The following is a 22318-nucleotide window of genomic DNA, read 5'->3' as shown; positions in this document are numbered from 1 at the left end:
GTCCAAAAAAAAATGTCATTGCATATTATTAAGACAGAAGCTGAAGAGTATCAAATCAGCACTACGCCATAGTCTCAGATCCATTCTTTGACTTGTAGTCCGCCAGATATAACTTCAGTATTGCTCAGACTAGCACGTGAATGTAGAGGTCCAAGTAGAAGGAAATAGCAATTGTATGGTACCCACCATTACCTTTTATTTTATCAATTCCATAAAAAGTGGTATCAGGTGCAGATCTATGTAAATAAACCTTACAATCCTGCACCCATGTGTAGGGCTGAAACGATTACTCGATTGAATCTAGTAATTCGACACAAAAAATATTCTATGCAAATATTTTGCATTGAGGATTCGTTTGTGTCATGTGACCACAGAGCAGGAGTGAAGCGCTTGCTATTTCTTATCGCTCCGTAGTCACAGGCCGGCCCCGTACCGCGCTGCACCGGATCCTGACACATTGTCAGGTCATAATGCACGCAAGTGCGCACTATGACCCGAAGCTGTGTCACGTCAGGATCCAGTGCAGCGCGCGGAGAAGAAGAGGAAGGAGCTGTGGAGCGGCGCCCCTACAGGAAAAGTAAGTATTTTATTTCACTGGCGCTGAGGACATGGTACTGAAGGGGGACAGCCGGCAATGGAAGGCGTGGAGGGGCAGATGGGAGTGGGGAACATGAAGGGGCTAATCTTATAGCACTGCGAGAGTGGGGGACATGGAGGGGCTAATCTGATAGCACTGGGAGAGTGGGGGACATGGCGGGGCTAATCTGATAGCACTGGGAGAGTGGGGGACATGGAGGGGCTAATCTGATGGCACTGGGAGAGTGGGGGACATGGAGGGGCTGATCTGATAGCACTGGGAGAGTGGGGGACATGGAGGGGCTGATCTGATGGCACTGGGAGAGTGGGGGACGTGGAGGGGCTGATCTGATGGCACTGGGAGAGTGGGGGACGTGGAGGGGCTGATCTGATGGCACTGGGGGACATGGAGGGGCTGATCTGATGGCACTGGGGGGGCTAATCTGATGGCACTAGGGGACATGGGGGCACTGATCTGATGGCACTGGGGGACATGGAGGGGCTGCTCTGATGGCACTGGGGGACATGGAGGGGCTGATCTGATGGCACTGGGGGGGCATGGGGAACTAATCTGATGGCAGTGGGGGGCTAATCTGATGGCACTAGGGGACATGGGGGCACTGATCTGATGGCACTGGGGGACATGGAGGGGGGGGGGCTGATCTAATGGCACTGGGGCACATGGAGGGGCTGATCTGATGACACTGGTGGAGTGGGGGACATGGCAATGGATGGCATGGAGGGGCTGATGGCACTAGGACAGTGCAGCTAAAGGCACTGGGGTGGGGGACAGCTGAATGCACTGGGGAAACGGAGCTGATGGCACTGGGGTAGGGGGGAGTTGATGGCACTGGGGGAACTGATGCACTTGGGCTGATTGCACAGGGGGGAACTAAGCGTGTTGACTGATGGCAGCGGGTCTGAGTTTTTATAAAGGAAAACATTATGAATTCATTTTTTCTTAGATTACTCGATTAATCGTAAACAATAATCGATAGAACACTAGATTACTGAAATAATTGTTTACTGCAGCCCTAGCCATGTGCACCCTTTTTATGGATTTGAGTCAATAAAGGTATTGTTGAGATTTTAATGGTAAGTGCCATACAGTTGCTATTTTCTTCTACTTGGATGTCAAAGTATTATTGCAATTTTCATATTCTTTTTTTACCTGCAGCACATTTTCCTCCCTCGTAACGCCCCCTGCTGTTTATTCTTCTGGTCTACCTTCTCTTGTGTTGAGGTGGACTTTCCTGCCCCCTTCCCCTCAGTGCTTCTAGTGATTTCATAGTGAAGCAGCCAAGTTGATAGAAATATGTACATAGCTCTATCTCCCTCTAGACAGTGGGGAAGGGCATTACATTCCTGTTGTATCCTGGGGGCTACACATGAGGAACTATTTTATTTGTAGGGGAGGAAGGGCATGACACTGATGTCACAAAAATTAAATTAGTAAAATGAAGAAGAAAAGATTATCAGCTGCACTCCCACCCTAAAAATAAAATGCAAACCTCCCCGAACCTTCCCCCACACCATTTTTTGGCATTTTGCATTGGTGTCAGGTGTTTGAGCATCAGTGTGTTCACTTCATGTTGAATGTACTCCAAACATATAATAAGTCCGCCAAACTCCTCCCCCCCCCCCCCCCCGTTTAAATTATTTGCTTTGCTGCTTTTACTGAATATAAAATTCTGTATTTTTACGATTATGTGCAAAAACTATCTAAAAGTGGGGGATATGTATTAAACAAAAATGAGGTGCTAACTGCTATAGAAATATTATAATTTAGACGTGGTATACATATTGGTATAGAATTAAAGATTAGGGGTCATTTATTAAACAGAAATACACCTAAATTAGGCATATTTCTGGTGCAGATTGCGGCCCATTATGCCGCAATCTCCGACTTTTCTCCACGCATGCCAGGTGTAAAGAAGTGAGTGTGGCGGAGAAGGGGCCAGCAGGCCCGTCTCATGTACCATTTTCTACTCCTGTTTTAGGCGTAGGAAATTGTGTGAATGAAAGACGGTAAGGAAGTTGTCTTACATTTAGAAGCGGCGGTGGATGCACCGAAGTTATGAAGAGGCCTACACCTCTACATAACTGCGGAGGATCCAGCGCAAGGCTAGATTAGATTAGTAAATGTGCCCCTAGTTTTTGTGTAAATATTGATTAAACAAAAACCTCCAGTTTCTTCCCAATTTCTCACCATTTTCTGTACATATGACATATTTTATTTCTTATATGGAGCCAACAAATTCTGAAACGCTTTACAGCTTTTGAGGGACTTTTATCAATTATGGCGTGCTTCAGACCAGAAAAAGCCTAACATTACAAATTGTTTCACCTCGCGCTATTTTTTAAATATATTTTTTTATTTTTTTATTTTTTTTTAAGCAAACACAACATTTTTACACTGAAGCAATAATTTGAGACTTTTAATCGTATTTACGACATCGTTAAAATCTGAAGTTTAACGAGCGACTTCTAATGCTGATATGTGACATTTCATTGCTAAAATTGCCAAGCCATAGTTAGCATGGCCCCTTTGTGTTCAATATGGTAGAATGACAACACCGTAGCTGTGCCCCTTTATATTCTATAAATGACCCTAAATGCAGCAGACGTGACAACACCAGGATAGTCCGCCTGCTTGAGCTGCAGTGCAGACAGCCAGGTAGTGGTCATGCTGGAGCAGGCAGATCTCGTCTTCAACATCGATTTCAAAAGTATCTGTGTTGTGGGAACGCTGATAGAGTTGAATCGAGGGTCGTTCTGCAGAATTTTAAAAGTTTAAAAGCTGTTTTAAATAGTAATGTAATTTATTTATATATATATATATATATATATATATATATATATATATATATATAAAATTACAATGCGATTTTTATATATATATATTTTTTTTAATTAAAAGCCATATCATTCCGATGTGCCGTGCGCCGGTTGACATGTTTATACTACCACAGAGGTTAAATCTAAAGCTAGATTCTGCGCCTTTTACATGCGTTGATAAATAAAGGCGTAATATAAGCCAATGTTCTAGCCCCACCCACTTTGACATTGAAAACACTTTTCTGGCGTGCTTCATTCTTTCTGGCAAAAAAAATAAATAAAAAAAGAAGAAAACAGTTGATATATTTGCTGCAAATAAAAACGCCATAAACTTTGGCGCATTTCACACCATAATTTTGGGGCTACATGATGTCCCGCATTGTCTTCACTTACAGTCCCCATTGGGACTCGTAATGTAAGTTTTCTATCAATACGTCTTTGGAGGGCCTGCCGGAAACCCATGCAAAAACGGGGAGAACACACAAACTCCATGCTCTTGGTTGGATTCGAACCTCAGGCCCCAGCGCTGCAAAGCAGCAGTACTGACCACAATATCTGCTCCAGTTGGTCAGTGGGTCTTTTGTCATTTAGATCTGAGCTGATTTCTAAAATTCGTGCTCTTTGTTTTTCTTATTTCTTTGACCTGCTCACTGAGATGGCCGCACATGCTCAGTTTCATCCTTTACCTCCCGAGCTGTGATTGGCGGAGAGCTACAGCATAAAAGACACTCCCCTTGAGCTGCCAGCTGAATATAAATCTAGCAGAGCAATGACCGGGGAGATCTCTGGATCCATGTGAGGTACAGGGCCGGTTTTATCTTTGATGCACAGGAACATTTTTATTTAGTTATTTATTTATTTTGTTTCCCTGCAGTTTTTTTTTGCAGCCCGTATGCGGATCCATCCACTTCAATGGGTCTGCATAAAACTTTCACAAGGACATATGTTTTTAAGACGGCATCAAAATTTAGGCTACTTTCACATATGCGCCTTTCCCTTTCCGCAATTGAGATCCATCATAGGATCTCAATAGCGGGGGAAACGCTTCAGTTTTGTCCCTATTCATTGTCAAGGGTGACAAAACTGAACTGAAGTAAACAGAATGCTCCAGAATGCATTCCGTTCCGTTTGGTTGCTTCCCCATCGCGGACAGAAAGCTCTGCAAGCAGCTTTAGAAGGTACAAGGAATCATCATGGAAGATAGGTGCGTGTCACCGAGGTTCCTGGCCTCGCGGGAGTAAGAGCCGGTTTTTGTGTCAGAAGCAGTTGCTGTTTGACACCTTGGTACTTAGCATGGCTGTAATAGCTGATCCATGACGGCTCTTACTGGGAGTAGTCAAAGTGCTGGGTTTTGCCAGGCATAAAAACCAGCCAGCACTGCCAGGTGGAGAGGATTACCTCCGCCTGACAGTGAAGCTCAGGAGGTGTGTGTGCTGGGATCTGGGGCCTGTGCTGGGCTGGAGAGCGGAGACCCGTGTGTCAGGGGAACAGGCCGCCTAAAGCCTGTATTTGAACTTTAGAGGCAGAACTGCCACCAAGGTGACTTTTGTTTTATTAACTTGCCATTGGGTGTGAAGTAACACCAACGCTGCAAAAGTGATGTGTGAATAACCATGGAAGTTTGCATCACAAACGTGTATTATGGCTCTGTACTGCACCCGCTTATCCTAACTGCCAGAGCGAATCCCCCACCGCAATGTGGATCTGTCCTGACACACAATGTAAGTGGAGAGGGGACGGATCCGTTTTCTTGGACACAATAGAAAACTGATCCGTCCCCCATTGACTTACACGGGTGTTCATGCTGGATCCGTCTTGGCTATTTAAAAAATAATATAACTGGATCAGTTCAAAACGGATGCAGACTGTTGTATTATCGTGATGGAAGCGTTTTTGCTGATCCATGACTGATCCAGCAAAAACGCTAGTGTGAAAGTAGCCTTAGATGAGCACACTATGATGTTAGACCTATGACATGTAAAGGAAAAAAATACCATCCTTCATCCGCCTCCTGAGCTGTGATAGGGAGAGCATGGACACGGCCCTGCAGCAGAAAGGACACTCTCATTGAGCTGCTGGCTTGATAGAAATCTATCAGGCCAATGAATTGGTAGATCTCTGGATCCATGTGAGATACAGGGCTGGTTCTAGCTTTGTTAAAAAGAGTACTATATGATGTCAGATTTTATATTTTTTTTCTTTACATTAGTCATGGTATAACCCCTTTAAGTACTAAAACACAAGAAAGACTAGTAAAATGTGGTATTGCTGTAATTATACTGACTCACAGTATGAAGGGAACGTTAGTTTTACTACACTGGGAACGAGGTAAAAACAATACCCATAAAACTAGAGGAATTGTGTATTTTTTTCCTTCATTTTGAATTTTTTTCTAGCTTCCCACTGCATTGTATTCAATTTTAAATGGTGCCGTTAGAGAGTACAACTTGTCCCACAAAAATCATGCCCTCACACGGCTGTATGAGAGGAAAATTAAGAGCGTTATGGCTGAGAAGGCAGGGAGTGAAAATGAAAAAAAGGAAAATCGCTGCATCAGTAAGAGGTTGAAATGGGCAGGTGGCACAAAAAGTCCTGTGTGGCGTATGCTGCAGAACTGGTGCAAATCGCCTTGTAAATTCTTACAGTCTGCATTTCACGTGGGTTTGCTTGTAGCTACTATTTCCTATACTATTTACCTCACAGTCCTGCCGAAAAATCTACCCTTTACGAATGAGCAGTCTAAGGGTCCATTCAGACGACCATATGAATGGGTCCGCATCCATTCCGCAATTTTGAGGAACAGGTGTGGCCCTTTTCATATCAGTGGAGCCACAAAAGATGCAGACGGCACACTGTGTGCTGTCTGCATCCGTAGTTCAGTTCCGCGGCTCGCAAAAATGTAGAGCATGTCCTATTCTTGTCCACAGCCTCAGACAAGAATAGGCATTTTCTATATAGTGCCGTCCATGTGCGGTCTGCAAAATGCGGAACGCACTCGTCTGGTGTCCGTTTTTTTTTCAGACCACAAAACCGTGTGTACTCCTGGCATCATGTTTTATGTAGTGCATGTTCTGCCATTACTTGAGCAGTGACCTGTGTGTATGGGCAGTATAACATGAGGCCTATGCCAACATGACAGAAGACGTCCCTGTCCTGTGTGCAGGGGACTTCTTATTGTAAAATGCCCTCATCGTGTCACTTACTTGGCCTCATTTCTCAAAACTGCCTTGTTGCACATAGCAACCAATCACAGTGCTGCTTTCATTTTACCACAGCAGTGTAAGATGATTGGCTGCTGTGTGCAGCAGGGACATGTGACCGTCTGACAGTAACACCACAACTTATGTGGCAGCCATGACTGAACCTCTTTGTAGTTTTATGAAGTGATTTTAGCGCTAGGAGCAGGTTCTGGTGTATAATTAGGCCATAGAAAATGTTTCAACATGTCTGTCAGAATTAATGTGAGGCAGAAAGCTGAAATGACCACGTTTACATAATATAATACCACCTCTATTACATCTATTAGAAAAGCATAATAAGTGGAGAATAAAACAGTGTGACATTTACTCAGTTTATGAATCTGGGCAGAAAATCATAGGGGGGAAAAGGGCATAATACATGTTATCAGCCTCTGTGTATAAAGCTGATGTCAAAATGTATACCCAATCTATTATAATACATCTGCCTGAGGAGAACTCCTAGTATTGTGCTCTACCCTGTTATCTGTATTCATACTAATGCAGTGATGGCTAACCTGCAGCACTCCAGCTGTGGTGAAACTACAACTCCCAGCATGCTCCATTCATTTCTATGGAGTTCCGAGAACAGCCAAGTTTACATCTTGGGAGTTGTAGTTTTGCCACAGCTGGAGTTCCAGAGGTTAGCCATCACAGTACTAAGGCTCAAAAGGGTTTTCTGACATTGTAACACTTATCCTCTGAATAGGTCGTCAGTATCTGATCGGTGGGGGTCTGACACCAGGGACCCCCGCCAATCAGCTGTTTGAGGCATCGGCGCTCCTGTGAGCTTACCAAGCACTGTACATTGTATTGCGGCTCTGCTTGGTATTGCAGCTCAGCCCCATTCACTTCTATGAGGCTGAGCTGTGTCTAGGCCACGTGTCCAGTGAACGTGTCATCACTAGCCTAGTGAAAGATGCACCGGTGCCTTCTCAGACCACTGGTTGGCAGCGGTCCCTGGTGAGAGGAGGGACCATGGAGAAGGCCATGGCCATGTCCAAAAAAATACTGTCATCGTCCCCTTTCCAACTGCTAAAGTTGGCAAGGATGGGGCAGAGTTATGAAACGGGCATAAGATATTGGATGGAAATTGGATGTATATTGCACATGTATAGATGAGTGAATACTGGTGTTTCCTAGTATATTCTAGAATATCTGAATAACGTGAAGGTCCACTACCCCAGTATCACCTTAAGGCTTCATTCACATGAACGTAAGCCCCCCGCGCTGCATGGGCCGTATGAATCCCGTGTTGCGGGATTCGAGTCAATGGGTCCGCAATATATGCAATGGTAGGGGATTGGCCGGGTAAATATCAGTTCCTTTATTATTTTTTTACTATTTTAACAAAAAAAAAAAACTAAAGTCCAGCAGTTTTTGCACTGGTCACTTTGCTGCAATTTTCTGCTCATCACTGTCAGGATTAAAATACCATATTTCACCTATGTATAGATATAGGAGAATCCACAATAGGTGATTGACAAAGCTTATCTACTTCCTACTGACATGTGGAATTATTATTATTATTTTTTTTTTTTTGCCATTCACCATAGTTGTTGTTATTTATTTTTTAACAGTGCATGTATTTTTGGGTGCATCCGTGCCTATGTTCCTAATGTTTTTTTATTATTTAACTTTTTTATATTTTTTAAAAACTATTCTTTTTTTTTTTTTTTACTTTTCGTTAGGTCCCCAAGTGGACCCCAATATACAGTCATTAGATTGCAATTTGTGTAAAGTAATGGAATTTTATTCATTACAATTAGAGATGAGCGAATTTCATGTTATGAAATTCGTTCATGCTTCGTTTGGTAGTAAAAGCAGAATTGCGTTATGGATTCCGTTACCACAGACCATAACACAATTCTATGACGCAATGCCTTTAGAGGCATTCCGTTATTCATTCCGTCATAATAGAAGTCTATGGCCTGCATAACGGATCCGTCCCATTTCCTTTATGCAGGAGAGGACTCAGTTTTGCAGCCCATAGGCTTCTATTATGACAGAATGAATAACGGAATGCCTCTAAAGGCATTCCGTCATAGAATTGCGTTGTGGTCCGTGGTAACGGAATCCGTAACGCAATTCTGCTTTTACCACCAAATGAAGCGTGATAGAATTTCAAAATATGAAATTCGCTCATCTCTAATTACAATATACATAGATCAGTATATTCCAGTGCAGTGCTGCCACCTGCAGGCCTGAATTGGAATATACCTGTAATAGGCCTAGGAGGCTAGTACAGGCTCTGCTTTATTACTTTAATGGAATGCCTTCCCTGATCTCGGCTAGGGGGAGGTGTTCCTGCCCAGAAATTGTGCACCTCCGGGTTTTTGACCTTTCCGATGCCGTGGTCACATTTGACCATGGCATCTAAGAGGTTAAATGTTCGCATTACCGACGATCACAGACATTAGCCCTGGGTGTCTTGCTGTGTGAAACAGCAGGTACCGTGTAACTATGGTGCTCGCTCCGCTCTGGAGTGGGAGCCATCTTTAAAAACCCATCATCACCCATACTATTGTGACGGATGTCGGGAACGAGTTGGAGAACAGCTCAGACAAGATGGCAGTCCTCATAATTATGTTCAAGAAATAGAATTTGAAAAAATCTGAGATCAGAAAATAAACACAGATTTAAAAAAAAGTGTTGCTATCTGAAGAAAAAAATGTCTGTGTCGGATTCCCTTTAATAACCTATCCTGTGCACACATTCAGTATTGCCTACTAGTTGTTCCCCTCTATTGTATATTAGATAAAAGCAGTGAAGTCTACCGTCTTTATTTAAAGATCGGCCCCTCTTTATCAACGAGAAAATTTTTGTCTATTTAGGTTACAGTCTGTGCACCAAATTTCTGAAAGTGGAGCACTGCACATGTTAAATCTAGCACAAGCAAACTACCACATTCTGACTTATTTTCACCTACCACAGCTACGATGCAGTTTTTGGGACTTTCCCTATGATAAATAAGGCCAAAAACCAACCTGTGGAACGCCCACAAAACAGCTGGCTTTCTGAAACTGGTTTATCAGGCACAAAAAATGACATTGGTCTGTCACAGACTGTCGAAAAATGTCGTACAGTGAAAGCAACAGAAAAGTCACAATTTACTCCAAAATGAAGACTAAACCAGTTTGATCAATCAAGGCTGTAGTTTTTCCTAATTCACAGTAAATCGATAGTATATTTATGAGAATCCGTTGTGTTCACACTAAATGATGCACATGATTTAGTCTAATGATACCATTTCTGCCCATGCAGTTCAGCCTAGCTTTTCTTTATTTGATTCTATAGTTCAGCTCACCTGGTCTTATCTCTGTATCTTTAGTTTGTACGATGTTTTTTTTTTTGCAAAATAAGTTTATTTCTTTGTAGTACAATTTGTGTGTAGGAGAAGCACTTTTGAAACTTTTTTTAATATATATATATATTTTTTTAATTTAGGAAATTCAACAAGAGACGGACATCCCAGAGCGGGAGCTTGTGAGGGCACTTCAGTCTCTGGCCTGTGGAAAGCCAACCCAACGAGTCCTCACGAAAGAACCCAAATCTAAAGAAATAGAGAGTGGGCACATGTTCACTGTTAATGATCAATTCACTTCCAAACTTCATAGAGTTAAAATTCAAACAGGTAGGTACAACAGTAGAGGAACTGCTAGTGTGGGGAAACATTGCCATAGCAGGGTAAGATGTCCCCTAAATCCCTGGTATTTTGCCAGTACTGCATTTTGCAGATCTTTTTGTAAGAAAAGGAAAAACTAATTTACATCCACGGCAAATTTACAACACATTGAGCAATTACGAGTGCTTCTGATTGTGACCAGTGGTAGTCACGGGGCCCCTACACAACTTGTTTGCTGGCCTGTGCCAAATATTGCATGGTGTGGCAGGTTTAAAGACTGTGTAAAATACTAAGGCGAAGTGCGTGTTCTAAAAGAATTTGAAATAACTAATAATAATTATGTAGCTGCAAATTCAATATATTGCCAGTGGTTTTTAGCCCCTTTACTAATATTCACTTACATGTACGTGAGGGAATGCGGCTTCTTGCCGCATTCTCACGTGCATGTACGTGATGTGATCGGGCTGGTGCAGAAGCTGCACCCACCGGATCAGCAGCACAGGCCCGGCTGTTACCGGGACCCTGCTGCATCAGCCAGCATTACTGTATATGGCGATGCCGGCAGATTAACCCTTTCACATGCCATGGTCAGCAGTGCACTGCGCTGACAGGGGGCAGATGGTTGCCATGGTAGCTCTGATGCCTTACCCAGGCATCAGAGCCTGCCAGCTACGGAAGCCCAGGAGATCCAGCCTGCAGGCTGGGTCTCCTAGGCAACTGTCAGCATCTTACTGTGTAAGACGCTTACAGTTCAATTCAGTACAATAAATAATTTATTGTACTGAATTGAAACATGGATCAAACCCTGAAAAGGTGAAGTCCCACAGTGGGACAAAAATAAAAAGTAAAAAAAAAAATATATATTTTTTATATAATAAAAATAAAAAATGTTTCAAGTAAAAAAATTTTTTTTAATCCCCCTCACCATAAAATCGTGTGTGAAAAAAAATTAAGACATATTAGGTATCGCCCTCTATAAAAAGGACCCATAATCTACCATCTCAGGTGAACGCTGTAAAAAAAAGTGATCAAAAAGCTACACACCCCAAAATGGTACCAATCAAACTGTCATCGCTTCCCGCAAAAAATGAGCCCCTACATAAGACAATTGGCCAAAAAAATATATATATATATATATATATATATATATATATATATATATATATATATATATGGCTTTCAGAAAATGCTTTTATTGTATAAAACTGAAATACATAAAAAAATGACACATTCGGTATCGCCGCATCCGTAACAACCTTCTCCATAAAAACATCACATGATCTACCCCATCAGTTGAACGCTGTTAAAAAATAAATAAGAAAACTGTGCCAAAATAGCCATTTTATGGTTACTTTGCCCCAAAAAAGTGTCATATTGAATGATCAAAAAATATGTACCCAAAAATGGTGGCAATAAAAATGTCAGATCTTTCTGTAAAAAAGAGCCCCTGCCCAGACTATCAGCAGAAAAATAAAAGAAATGTAGCTGTCAAAAAATGGACACAAAAAAATTATTTTTGTTTTAAAAAATGCTTGATTATGTAAAATTGAAACAAAAAAATACACGTTTGGTATTGTCGCGTCCAAATCAACCATGAAAACTGTGCCACAACAGCCATTTTTTTGTTACCTTGCCTCACAAAGCGTAGTATCCAGCAATCAAAAATCATATGTACCAAAATAGTACCAACAAAACTGTCTCTTCATCCTGTAGTTTACAAGATGGGGTCACTTTTTGGGAGTTTCTACTCTAGGGGTGCATCTTCAAATGTGACATGGCGACTTAAAATTAGCCTCAATAAATATCGAGTTTTCTTTGGCCCTTGCTGTGTTGCAGGGAAAAATAGATTAAAATAGAACATCTACAAAAAAGTGACATTTTGAAATTTCACCTCCATTTTCCTTTCATTCTTGTGGAACACCTAAAGGGTTAACAAAGTTTGTAAAATCCGGTTTGAATAACTTTAACCACTTCACATCTGGGCCATTTACCCCCTTCCTGACCAGGACTAATTTAGCAAATCTGACATATCTCACTTTATGTGGTAATAGCTTTAGAACGCTTTTACTTATCCAAGCCATTCAGAGACTGTTTTCTCGTGACAATTTGTACTTCATGATAGTCCCCCATCCAGCGCAGGGCAATCGCCTTTCTAGCCATAAACAGTGTTCTTTCCAGGAAAATCCTATGATAGTGTGACCAAGACTCTTCATCTTCTATACCTAGGATGCACATCTTGGGACACAGCTGCAGTGTTGGAGGCACCAGGGCCTTGAGAATCTCCAGTACCGATACCCAATACTGACGAATATATGAGCAATCCCACATCATGTGCCAAAAATCTGCACCCTCCACACTGCATCCGTGACACCTGGAGCTGTCCATCCTGCCCATCTTGTGAAGCCTGGTGGGAGTTAAACAACTGTAATGCAAAATAAAGAGCTGGGTCATCCTGTTATTAATAGAGGGGGACACTCTAGTTGGTGCTATTAAAGCTTCCTCCCACTCCTCAGAGGTCAAGGAGGGTATGAGCCCCCTCCACTTATCCTCTACAGCCAGCGGGGTCACCAGCATGCGGCAGTCTAGCAGGTGAGTATAGAGGGCCGACACTATTCCCCTAGGGCCTTGAGACCTCAGTATTCCGATGATGGGATACTTGGATATACATCTACCTCCGCCTCTAAACTGGGTTTGAAGTGCATGTCGCAGCTGGAGGTACCTATAAAACAGGGTGCTTGGTACTAAGAATTTGTCCTGGATCCGCGAGAATGCGAGTAGCTGGTTATCCTCGTATATGTCCCCCAGCGCTTGAATCCCATATCTTCTCCACTCCCCTGCCCCTTCTAGTCCCAACAAGTGAGGGAACATACAATTGTCCCAGATGGGGATGTCACAAGAAAGATCTTTATACGCACTCAGCTTGGAAGCCTGCCATGTCTGATGGGCTAGCTTATGTATCGGGAGAGTAGATTTTTGTAGGCGTCCCACCCCTTCCAGCACTGGCCATAATGTAGAAACCTGCAGATACTCATGCAGATAATATTCCGCATTGGGCCTTGAGGCCACGGTAACCCAGCTCCTCAGAAATCTCAGCTGACTAGCGATAAAATAGAGAAAGAAATCAGGCAGGACGGCACCACCTTGCAGCTTCGACCTCTGAAGGACAGGGAGCGAGAGCTTCCTTCTAGCCTTCCCCCAGACAAAGGCGGTATTTCTTTGCTTTAAAAAACAACAGAAAGTGATACCTCATAAAATATTTATTACTTAACATTCCCCATATGTCTACTTTATGTTGGCTTTCTTTTGTAAATGTCATTTTATTTTTTTAGAACGTTAGAAGGCTTAGAATTTTAAAAGCAATTCTTAAAATGTTTAAGAAAATTGCCAAAACCCACTTTTTAAGGACCAGTTCAGGTCTGAAGTCACTTTTTGGAGCTTACATAGTGGATACCCCCATAAATGACCCCTCTGTAGAAACTACACCCCTCAAGTTACTTAAAACTAATTTTACAAACTTTGTTAACCCTTTAGGTGTTCCACAAGAATTAAAGGAAAATGGAGATCAAATTTAAACATTTCACTTTTTTGGCAGCATTTTATTTTTTTTCTTTAACACATCGAGGGTAAACAGCCAGACAAAACTCTATTTATTACCCTGATTCTGCGGTTTACAGAAAAAACCCACATGTGGTTGTAAACTGATGTAAAGGCACATGGCAGAGCGCAGAAGAAAAGGAGCGCCACATGGTTTTTGGAAGGCAGATTTTGCTGAACTGGTTTTTAGATGCCATGTCCCATTTGAAGCCCCCTGATGCACCCTTACAGTAGAAACTCCCGAAAAGTGACCCCATTTTGGAAACTAGGGGATAAGGTGCCAGTTTTCTTGATACTATTCTTGGGTACATATGGTTTTTTTTATCATTCATTATAACACTTTATGGGGCAAGGTGACCCAAAAATTGGTTGTTTTAGCACAGTTTTTATTTTTACAGCGTTCACATGAGGGGTTAGGTCATGTGACATTTTTATAGAGCAGATCGTTACGGATGTGGCAATACCGAATATGTATACTTTTTCTTATTTAAGTTTTTCGCAATAATAGCATTTTTTTAAACAATTTTTTTTTTTTATGTGTCCATATTCTGAGAGCTATAGTTTTTTTATTTTTTTTTAGCAATTTTCTTATGTAGGGGCTAATTTTTTGCGGGATGAAGTGACTGTTTTATTGGTACCACTTTGTTGGACATACGTCTTTTTGATCACTTGGTGTTGCACTTTTTGTAATGTAAGGTGACAAAAATGGCTTTTTGTTTTTTTTCTCATTCAAGAATTTATTGAGTTTTTCAAATAAGCATATGAAAATGCGAGGTAACATTTTGTGATGACATGCAATGCCAGATACATTAAAGAGTAATCTCCAGACAAAGGAGGTTAGAAGGTACAGCTTTCCACACGTAAAGGCAGCAAAAACATATGGCAACATATGAGTAAGAGGAATACAGTGTTTACATAAAGCAAAAAAGGCTATAAGAATCTAAGCCTAGCAAAACATGTACATAGGAAAAATAGAAATAGAGAGACAGACAAAGGGGGGGGGGGACATAACAGCAGATCACGGACAAAGAGGAGGGGTACAGGGGAAGGGGAGGATAGGGGAGTACAGGACTATAGACGGGCATTACGAAACTCATCTGATCCACGGAAAGTTTCCCAAGGGCCCCAGGTTTGGACAAATCGAGAGGTGTCCTGAGGAGAAACGCAGATGAGATCCTCCATCCGCTGATGTAGGGCAATTTCTTCAAACCATTCCTCCGGGGAGGGAGGCGTAGGTGATTTCCAGTGGCGAGGGACGACCGTTTTTGCGGCCTGTAACATATACTTAAGGAGCGAAACCTTGAAAGCAGGGATAGTTAGATCAAAAATAAACAGCAAGAGTGCTTCAGGAGCGTTGGGAATGGGTATTCCCGTCACTGCCCGCACAATGCGATGCACAAAATTCCAGTAAGGCCGCAGGACGGTGCAATGCCACCAAACGTGTAACAGGGTGCCTTCGTCAGTACCGCACCTCCAGCAACGGTCCGAAACCGATGGAAACCATCTGTGGAGCACAGACGGCACTCTATACCACCTAGAGAGGACTTTATAGTTCGTCTCCTGCGCCTTAGTGGAAATTACCGCTTTATGGGAAAGAAGAAAAGCCCGTTTCCATTGAGATGGGGTGAGGTCACTCCCCAGGTCACGATTCCAGGCATGGCAGAAGGAGGGAAGCTGGTCAGAGGTCTGGAGAGCAAGCAAGTTGTATATTGTGGAAATATCTCTGAAAACAGCTGAGGGGGCAAGACACATTTGTTCAAACACCGTAAGGCTCCTGCGTAAGGTGTGAGTGGCACGTATAGAGGAGTAAAAATGTTGGAGTTGGACATACTCAAAGTTATGCCTAGGGCGCACTAGAGAGGGCTCCATCAATTGGTTTAAGTGTTTCAATCCCGTGGTGGTGAGGACGTCGCAAAACCGGAGGGGGCGCAATTTAGTACCAGTAAGGAAGGGTTTCGAGGACAGTCCGGGGCGAAATGCCGGATTATCAGTAATCGGCGTTAGGGGGCCAGACGCATCAATGAGGAGTGTACGCCGATTAATGGATGCAATTGACGCAAGGGTATGATGGGCTGTGAAGGACAACGGGGGGATTTTAAAACCCGGTTTGCCAGCTAACCAGGGAAGGACCGTGAGCGCACATGAGGAAGAGGAGCGTGCACTATGGACCCACATTTTACCGGAATCTAAACGCAGCATATCCAAAAGTCTGGCGTATACCGCGGAGAAGTGATACAGCTTACAATCTGGCAAACCAACACCCCCAAGTTCTTTAGACCGGGTCAGAACCTCCCATTTAATCCGCGGCCTACCTGGGGCCCACACAAAACGCGTGAAACAGCGTCTGAGTTGTGACCAGAAATTGAGCGGTAATCGGATGGGTATGGTTTGCAAGAGGTAGAGCAGCTTGGGGAGCAGGTTCATTTTCAAAATGCTGACCCTGCCGAACCAAGAAAAGTCTCGGCGGTGCCAAGCATCTAGATCCTTCTGAAAACTTCGCAGAAGTGGGGCAAAGTTCAACTTAAAAAGGGCGGGCAGCTCCGCCGAGATTTTAACTCCAAGGTATTTAATCCCCGCCGTTGGCCACTTGAATGGGAACGTAGTTTTAAGCGATGAGGCTTGTGTTTGAGGTAAGGATACATTCAGCGCCTCCGACTTGGACATGTTGATCTTGAAATTTGTCCATTTACCGAAGAGTGCAATCTCTCGCAAGAGGGACGGGAGAGCGACATGGGGATTGGTGACATACAGCAAAAGGTCATCCGCAAAGGCCGCACACTTGTGTTCCACATCGCCAATCGTGACCCCTGAGATGTCCGGGTTAGCACGAATCGCGGAGAGGAGGTGCTCCATAACAAGAACGTATAGAAGAGGAGACAGGGGACATCCCTGGCGCGTGCCGTTGCGGATGAGAAAAGGCGGAGAAAGGGTGCCATTGATTCTAATTCTGGCCGAGGGCTGGTGATAAAGACTAAGTATTTTCCCTAGAAAATTTTGGCCCAGACCCAGTTTAGACAGAACAGATCGAAGGGAATGCCAAGATATGCGATCGAAGGCTTTTTCCGCATCAAGGGACAAAATCATAAGAGGGGTGTTGGAGACTTTTGCATGGTGTATAATATCTAAGGTCCGGAGAGTGTTGTCGCGAGCCTCCCTTCTCGGGACAAAACCCACCTGGTCATTGTGTATTAGGGAGGGCAAGAAAGCGTTTAGTCTATTAGCTAATAATTTGGCGTATATTTTCAAATCTACATTTAACAAAGATATGGGACGGTAACTAGCACACACCTGGGGGTCTTTGTCGGGCTTGGGGATAACCGCGATGTGGGCCACAGTGCATTGGGGAGGAAAGGGGACCTGGGGAGATACCGCATTGAAGACCTTCACCAAAAAGGGAGCAAGAATGGTGGAGAAAGATTTAAAGAAGCCAGCGGTGAACCCATCGGGGCCCGGGCTCTTACCACCCGGAAGAGAAGCGATCACTTCCTTCAATTCCCCTTCCGAAAAAGGTGTCTCCAAGGTAGTAGCTTGTTCGGTGGACAATTTAGGGCAGTCGCTCAACGGGTAGGGTGAGCCGTCGGATTCCCTAGCAGAAAGGTCCGGAAGATTGTACAAGTCAGTATAAAAGGACTGAAAGGACGAGGCAATCTCCTCCGTCGTGTGCAATAACTGATCCCGGGAGTTTTTGACCGCTGGAATATGAGAGGCAGCAATATGACCCCTAAGCGCCCTAGCCAACAAGCGGCCACACTTATTACCATATTCGTAGAATTTACTACGACATTTCTGAACTATTCGTTTGTAGGAAGAGTCCAGTAACAAACGCGCGTCCATTCGTGCATTATGGAGGTCTCTGAGCACCGGTAGAGAGAGGGCACGCTTGTGGGCCAGTTCCAAGGAAGCCACTTTCTGCAAGGCGGCTCTAAGAGAGGCAGCTTTTTCTTTTTTAAGGCGAGAGCCATGTTTAATGAAAGTCCCCCTAAGAACACATTTGAGGGCCTCCCACTGCATAGGGAGGGACGTGGGGTCCGAGGCATGATCGGACAGAAAATTAGCAACAGTGTCAGAGAGATCCTGTGTGCATACAGTGTCGAGGAGGAGAGACTCATTTAGTCGCCATGTCCATTCACTTTTAGTTAAGAACGGAAGGGTGAGGGAGCAATACACCGGGGCATGGTCAGACCACAAAATGTTGCCAATGGATGTGGAGTCCAACCATGACAGGGCGGGTTGCTGGATTAGAATGTGGTCGATTCTACTATAAGAAGAGTGCGGAGCCGAGAAAAATGTGTAGTCTTTGTCCGAGGGATGTTGCAAACGCCACGGGTCGAGTAATTGTAGCTGCAACAATGCTCTTTTCACTTTTTTAATAGCCGTATAGGAAAGGGTTGCCCGTCCCGAGGAGTTATCAAGCGTGGGGTCAAAAGTGAGATTAAAATCCCCGCTAAAAATGACCGTTCCGCGAATTAGGGGCAAAGCCCTGTCAATTAAGTCAATTAGGAATGCAACCTGGTTTTGGTTTGGGGCATAGGCATTAATAATAGTGAATTCCCGCCCTCCCATCAGAAGCGTGAGGATAATATAACGAGCTCCGGGGTCGATTACACAGCCCAATACCTGGTGAGGGAGAGATTTATGTATCGCTATGGCGACACCTTTTGACTTAGTATCTGGATTGTCAGCAAAGTGCCAGGAGGTGTAATATTTATTACGAATGGCAGGAGCCTTACCGTGCTTGAAGTGGGTCTCTTGGAAACACACGATCTGGGCCCTTCGTCGGTGGAAATGGTAGAGCACCTGGGATCTCTTTTCTGGGGAGTTGAAGCCCTTCACATTGAACGATGCCAGCTTGAGCGACGTCATACCTGTGACAGGAGGGAGGGGAACACACCAGGAAAGAACACTAGGGAGAAGGACAAGGAGGGGAAGAAGAATCAACAAACAACAGGGAAAGAAAAAAGAAGTCAACTATCAGGGTCCAAGAGACCAAAGGAGGCAGTCGCTAGGGAGCTAAGATTCCCCAGAGGGTGCCTCAAACTACGTGGGAAGGGTGACAGCTTAGGAAGAGCAAACCAGCCACATTTCCTGACATAAAAAGATCAATGAACCAATAATAAGTCCCGCCATCCAGACGGGGTCCAGAAGAGAGAAGCAAGCATGGCTAAGCGTGGAACAAAAATGTCCAAGACCAGGAACGTAACAAAAGCCGCCTAAGGACAGTCAATCAGACGGCCCGACCAGTGTGATGTCCTCAATTGACGGCCCACCTGCAAAACACTAGAACTATAATTCCTAAAACAGGGGGAGGAAACAAGGTTAAGCATTATTATCAGTGCCAATGGAAAGCAAATACAGGGCTCCAAAGGGCATTCAAGTGTCCCAATCAGCTGAGGATCTTCGGCGACGATTCATGGGGCGCCGTCTTCTTTGCCCAGGAGGAGGCAGCGTAGCTGCTATGGGCAGACCAGATCTGTTGGATTCAGGTGAACGGGGACGACCCAGTTGGGCAGGTTTAGGATTCAGTATGGTGGGCCAAGGCCCAATATTGACAGGCGGCAAGTCCAGAGCCAGCAGAAAGTCCGGCAAGTCCTCCGGGCCATGTAGAACCACCGCTTGTTTCCTGGGACCAGCAAAAAGGGCAAATGGATAGCCCCATCTGTAGGGAATTTCACGCTCCCTCAGGAGATCCAGTAAGGGTCGGAGCGCAGCCCTCTGTGCAAGGGTATGGCGAGAGAGGTCCTGTAACAGTTGCAGGGAGGATCCCTCATAGGACAAAGGCGACAACTGACGTGCGTAGTTCAAGATCCGATCTTTAAGAGCATAAAAGTGAACTCTGCAGATAACGTCTCTTGGCTTAGAGCTATCTGGATTGGGAGGTCTGAGAGCTCTGTGTACTCGATCAATTTCAATGTGAGTGCCCGGCGGTCGTCCCAGGATTTTATTGAACAGTCCGACCACAGTGGGCATGAGGTCAGGTGTCGTGACAGATTCAGAGAGGCCACGGATCCGCACATTATTGCGTCGGTTGCGATTCTCAATATCATCTAGGTGGTAATGAAGCGCGCTGAGTTGCTTGCTATGGGAATTGACCGCTTCTTGGAGAGAGGACACTGTGGCTGATAGGGCCTCATGGTCACGGACCGTGGAGTCGATTTTAGAGTCCAGTACTTTCATATCAGAGCGGACCTGAGAGAATTCTTGACGGCATTCTTGCAGTATGTTAGTAGCAAATGTTGATAAATCCTCCTTAGAGGGTAACGTGCTAATAAGAGTACGCAAGTCCGCCAGCGATGGAGGTCTGGTTTCCTCACTATGCATGGTCGCTGCTGACGACAGTTGCACGCCTAAAGGGGCAGGGGATGCAGCGTGAGAAGCGGGCCGAGCACTGGCCGAGGGACTGATTGCGGTCGCCTGCGCTCCCAGGTGGTGTTGGCGCGGACTGTCCCATGATGATCCAGAGGACCAGTGTGGTGAAGCGGCTAAGGAGTTCACTGGGGAGCGAGAGGGGATGCGGAATGGATCCGTGACCCCCCGGTGAGTGGCCTCCGGGGCGAAGGGAGTGGAGGGCAATGGAGGTGTCAGCCCATTAAGTAGCCCCATCACAGGAGGAGTTGTGGCTGCTGGCAAGCAAGATGGCACAGGGCCCGTCCCACCGTGAGTGGGCTCAATAGGGCCTAACAGAGGCTCATTCGGCCAGAAAGAAGGGGCTGTAGGCCTCAGGCCTAGTCCACATTTGGAGGCAGCTGTGTGCAGGACCAGGTCCTCATTAGGAGGCATTAACAGGTGGGTCGACGGCTGCGTTTGCGGCCCTGCAGCCGGGCCTGAGCTTCCGGTGGGGGTCCCCGATCCAGGGTCCCGGGCGGCGAGTGGGGAGGGCGCCTGGGTCAGCATAGGCGGGCGGGGAGACGAGCTCCGAGACCCACCGTTACCTGTTGCCGGCGAAGAGAGAGGGAGTGGAGGCACCGAGGAGGATCGCTGGCGGCATGAGGACCGAGTCGGGCTCTCCAGGGCGTCCGGGCGCACAGGCGGTGAGTGAAGCAGCGGCGCGGCGGCGCCATCTTGTAGGCCCATGCGGCGGTCTTGGCAGGCTGGAGACAGGGCGGCCGATTGCCTGGCAAAAAGAAGAGGTAGGTCTCCTTGGGAAGAAGCCAGGGGAGCCGATGGACGGGCTCTACCCTTTTTAACAGATTTCCCCATCAGGATGGCTGCGGATTTCAGCAGGAATGTGGCGGAGCTCACAGAGAGCACGTCCTCACTCTTCCATGGCTGGCCACGCCCCCCGGCTTTTTGTTTTACACAGTTTTTATTTTTTTATGGTGTTTATCGGACTGGGTGGATCATGTGATATATTTATAGAGCTGACCGTCACGAAAGTGGCAATACGAAATAGGTCTATTTTATTTTTTTCTATTTTTTAAAAATTTTTTTTATTACTTGCCTACTATTTTGGTTTTTACATGTGAAACCTATATATATATTTTTAGATTTTTTTTTTTACACTTTGCGTCCCTCATAAGGTCATACAAGAGCTCTGGGGGACATTTAAAGGGGTTGTCCGGGTTCAGAGCTGAACCCGGACTTACCCTTATTTTCACCCCGGCAGCCCCCCTGAGCCTAGCATCGGAGCATCTCATGCTCCGATGCGCTCCAGTGCCCTGCGCTAGATCGCGCAGGGCACAGGCTCTTTTGTTTTTAACTAACACACTGCCGGGCGGTAACTTCCGCCCAGCAGTGTGTTCGGTGACGTCACCGGCTCTGAGGGGCGGGCTTTAGCTCTGCCCTAGCCGTTTTACTGGCTAGGGCAGAGCCAAATCCCGCCCATCAGTGCCGGTGACGTCACCGGGGTTCCTGTCAGCCCCATGGAGAGCCCGGTACGTCACCGGAACTCTGAAAAATGCCTTTGCCCTGCGCGATTTAGCGCAGGGCAAAGGAGAGCATCGGAGCATGAAATGCTCCGATGCTCATGTCAGGGGGGCTGCTGGGGTGAAAATGGAGGGCTGTCCAGGTTCAGCTCTGAACCTGGACAACCCCTTTAACTTCACTTTTTTTTTTTTCCCCCCCCCACTATTGATTTCTCCTGTAACTGGGGCTGACATAGTATACTGCGCTGTACAGCCTCAGTGCAGGGCTGATTGAGATCTGTGGAAGACCCGACAGCTGGAACAGGAGAGCGCTATGTATACAGCAATCTAGAAGGCAGGGACACCTGAGAACTGTCCCTGTCTTCTCTCAGGGTTGCCCTGCTGTCACTGACAGTGGGCAACCCGATCTGTAGCTGCACGATTAGCGTGCAGCTGCGATCTCTGGACATTCAGAAACGTCCATTCAGAGATAGAGAACCACCTCCCGGACGTTTATAGTCAACGGGCGGAAGGGAAGTGGTTAAGGGTGGAGTTTCTAAATTGGGGTAATTTATGGGTGGTTTCTACTATGTAAGCCCCGCATAGTG

At 45.3% G+C, this 22318-nt stretch overlaps 1 protein-coding gene across 2 annotated transcripts in view; it reads left to right on the top strand.

The window, feature by feature from the left end:
- Positions 1 to 22318, top strand: part of CUL3 (cullin 3) — a 131073-nt gene that overhangs the window by 102713 nt on the left and 6042 nt on the right. For both annotated transcript variants that reach the window (XM_044289216.1, XM_044289215.1), the window contains exon 14: positions 10098 to 10284. In XM_044289216.1, coding sequence (XP_044145151.1) covers positions 10098 to 10284 — 187 coding nt within the window. The remainder of the gene's footprint in view (positions 1 to 10097; positions 10285 to 22318) is intronic.

Source organism: Bufo gargarizans, chromosome 4 (assembly GCF_014858855.1).
Source record: "Bufo gargarizans isolate SCDJY-AF-19 chromosome 4, ASM1485885v1, whole genome shotgun sequence".
Taxonomy (NCBI): Eukaryota; Metazoa; Chordata; class Amphibia; order Anura; family Bufonidae; genus Bufo; species Bufo gargarizans.
The sequence above is the reverse complement of the archived record's forward strand: the minus strand, read 5'-3'. Positions and strand labels throughout refer to the sequence as shown.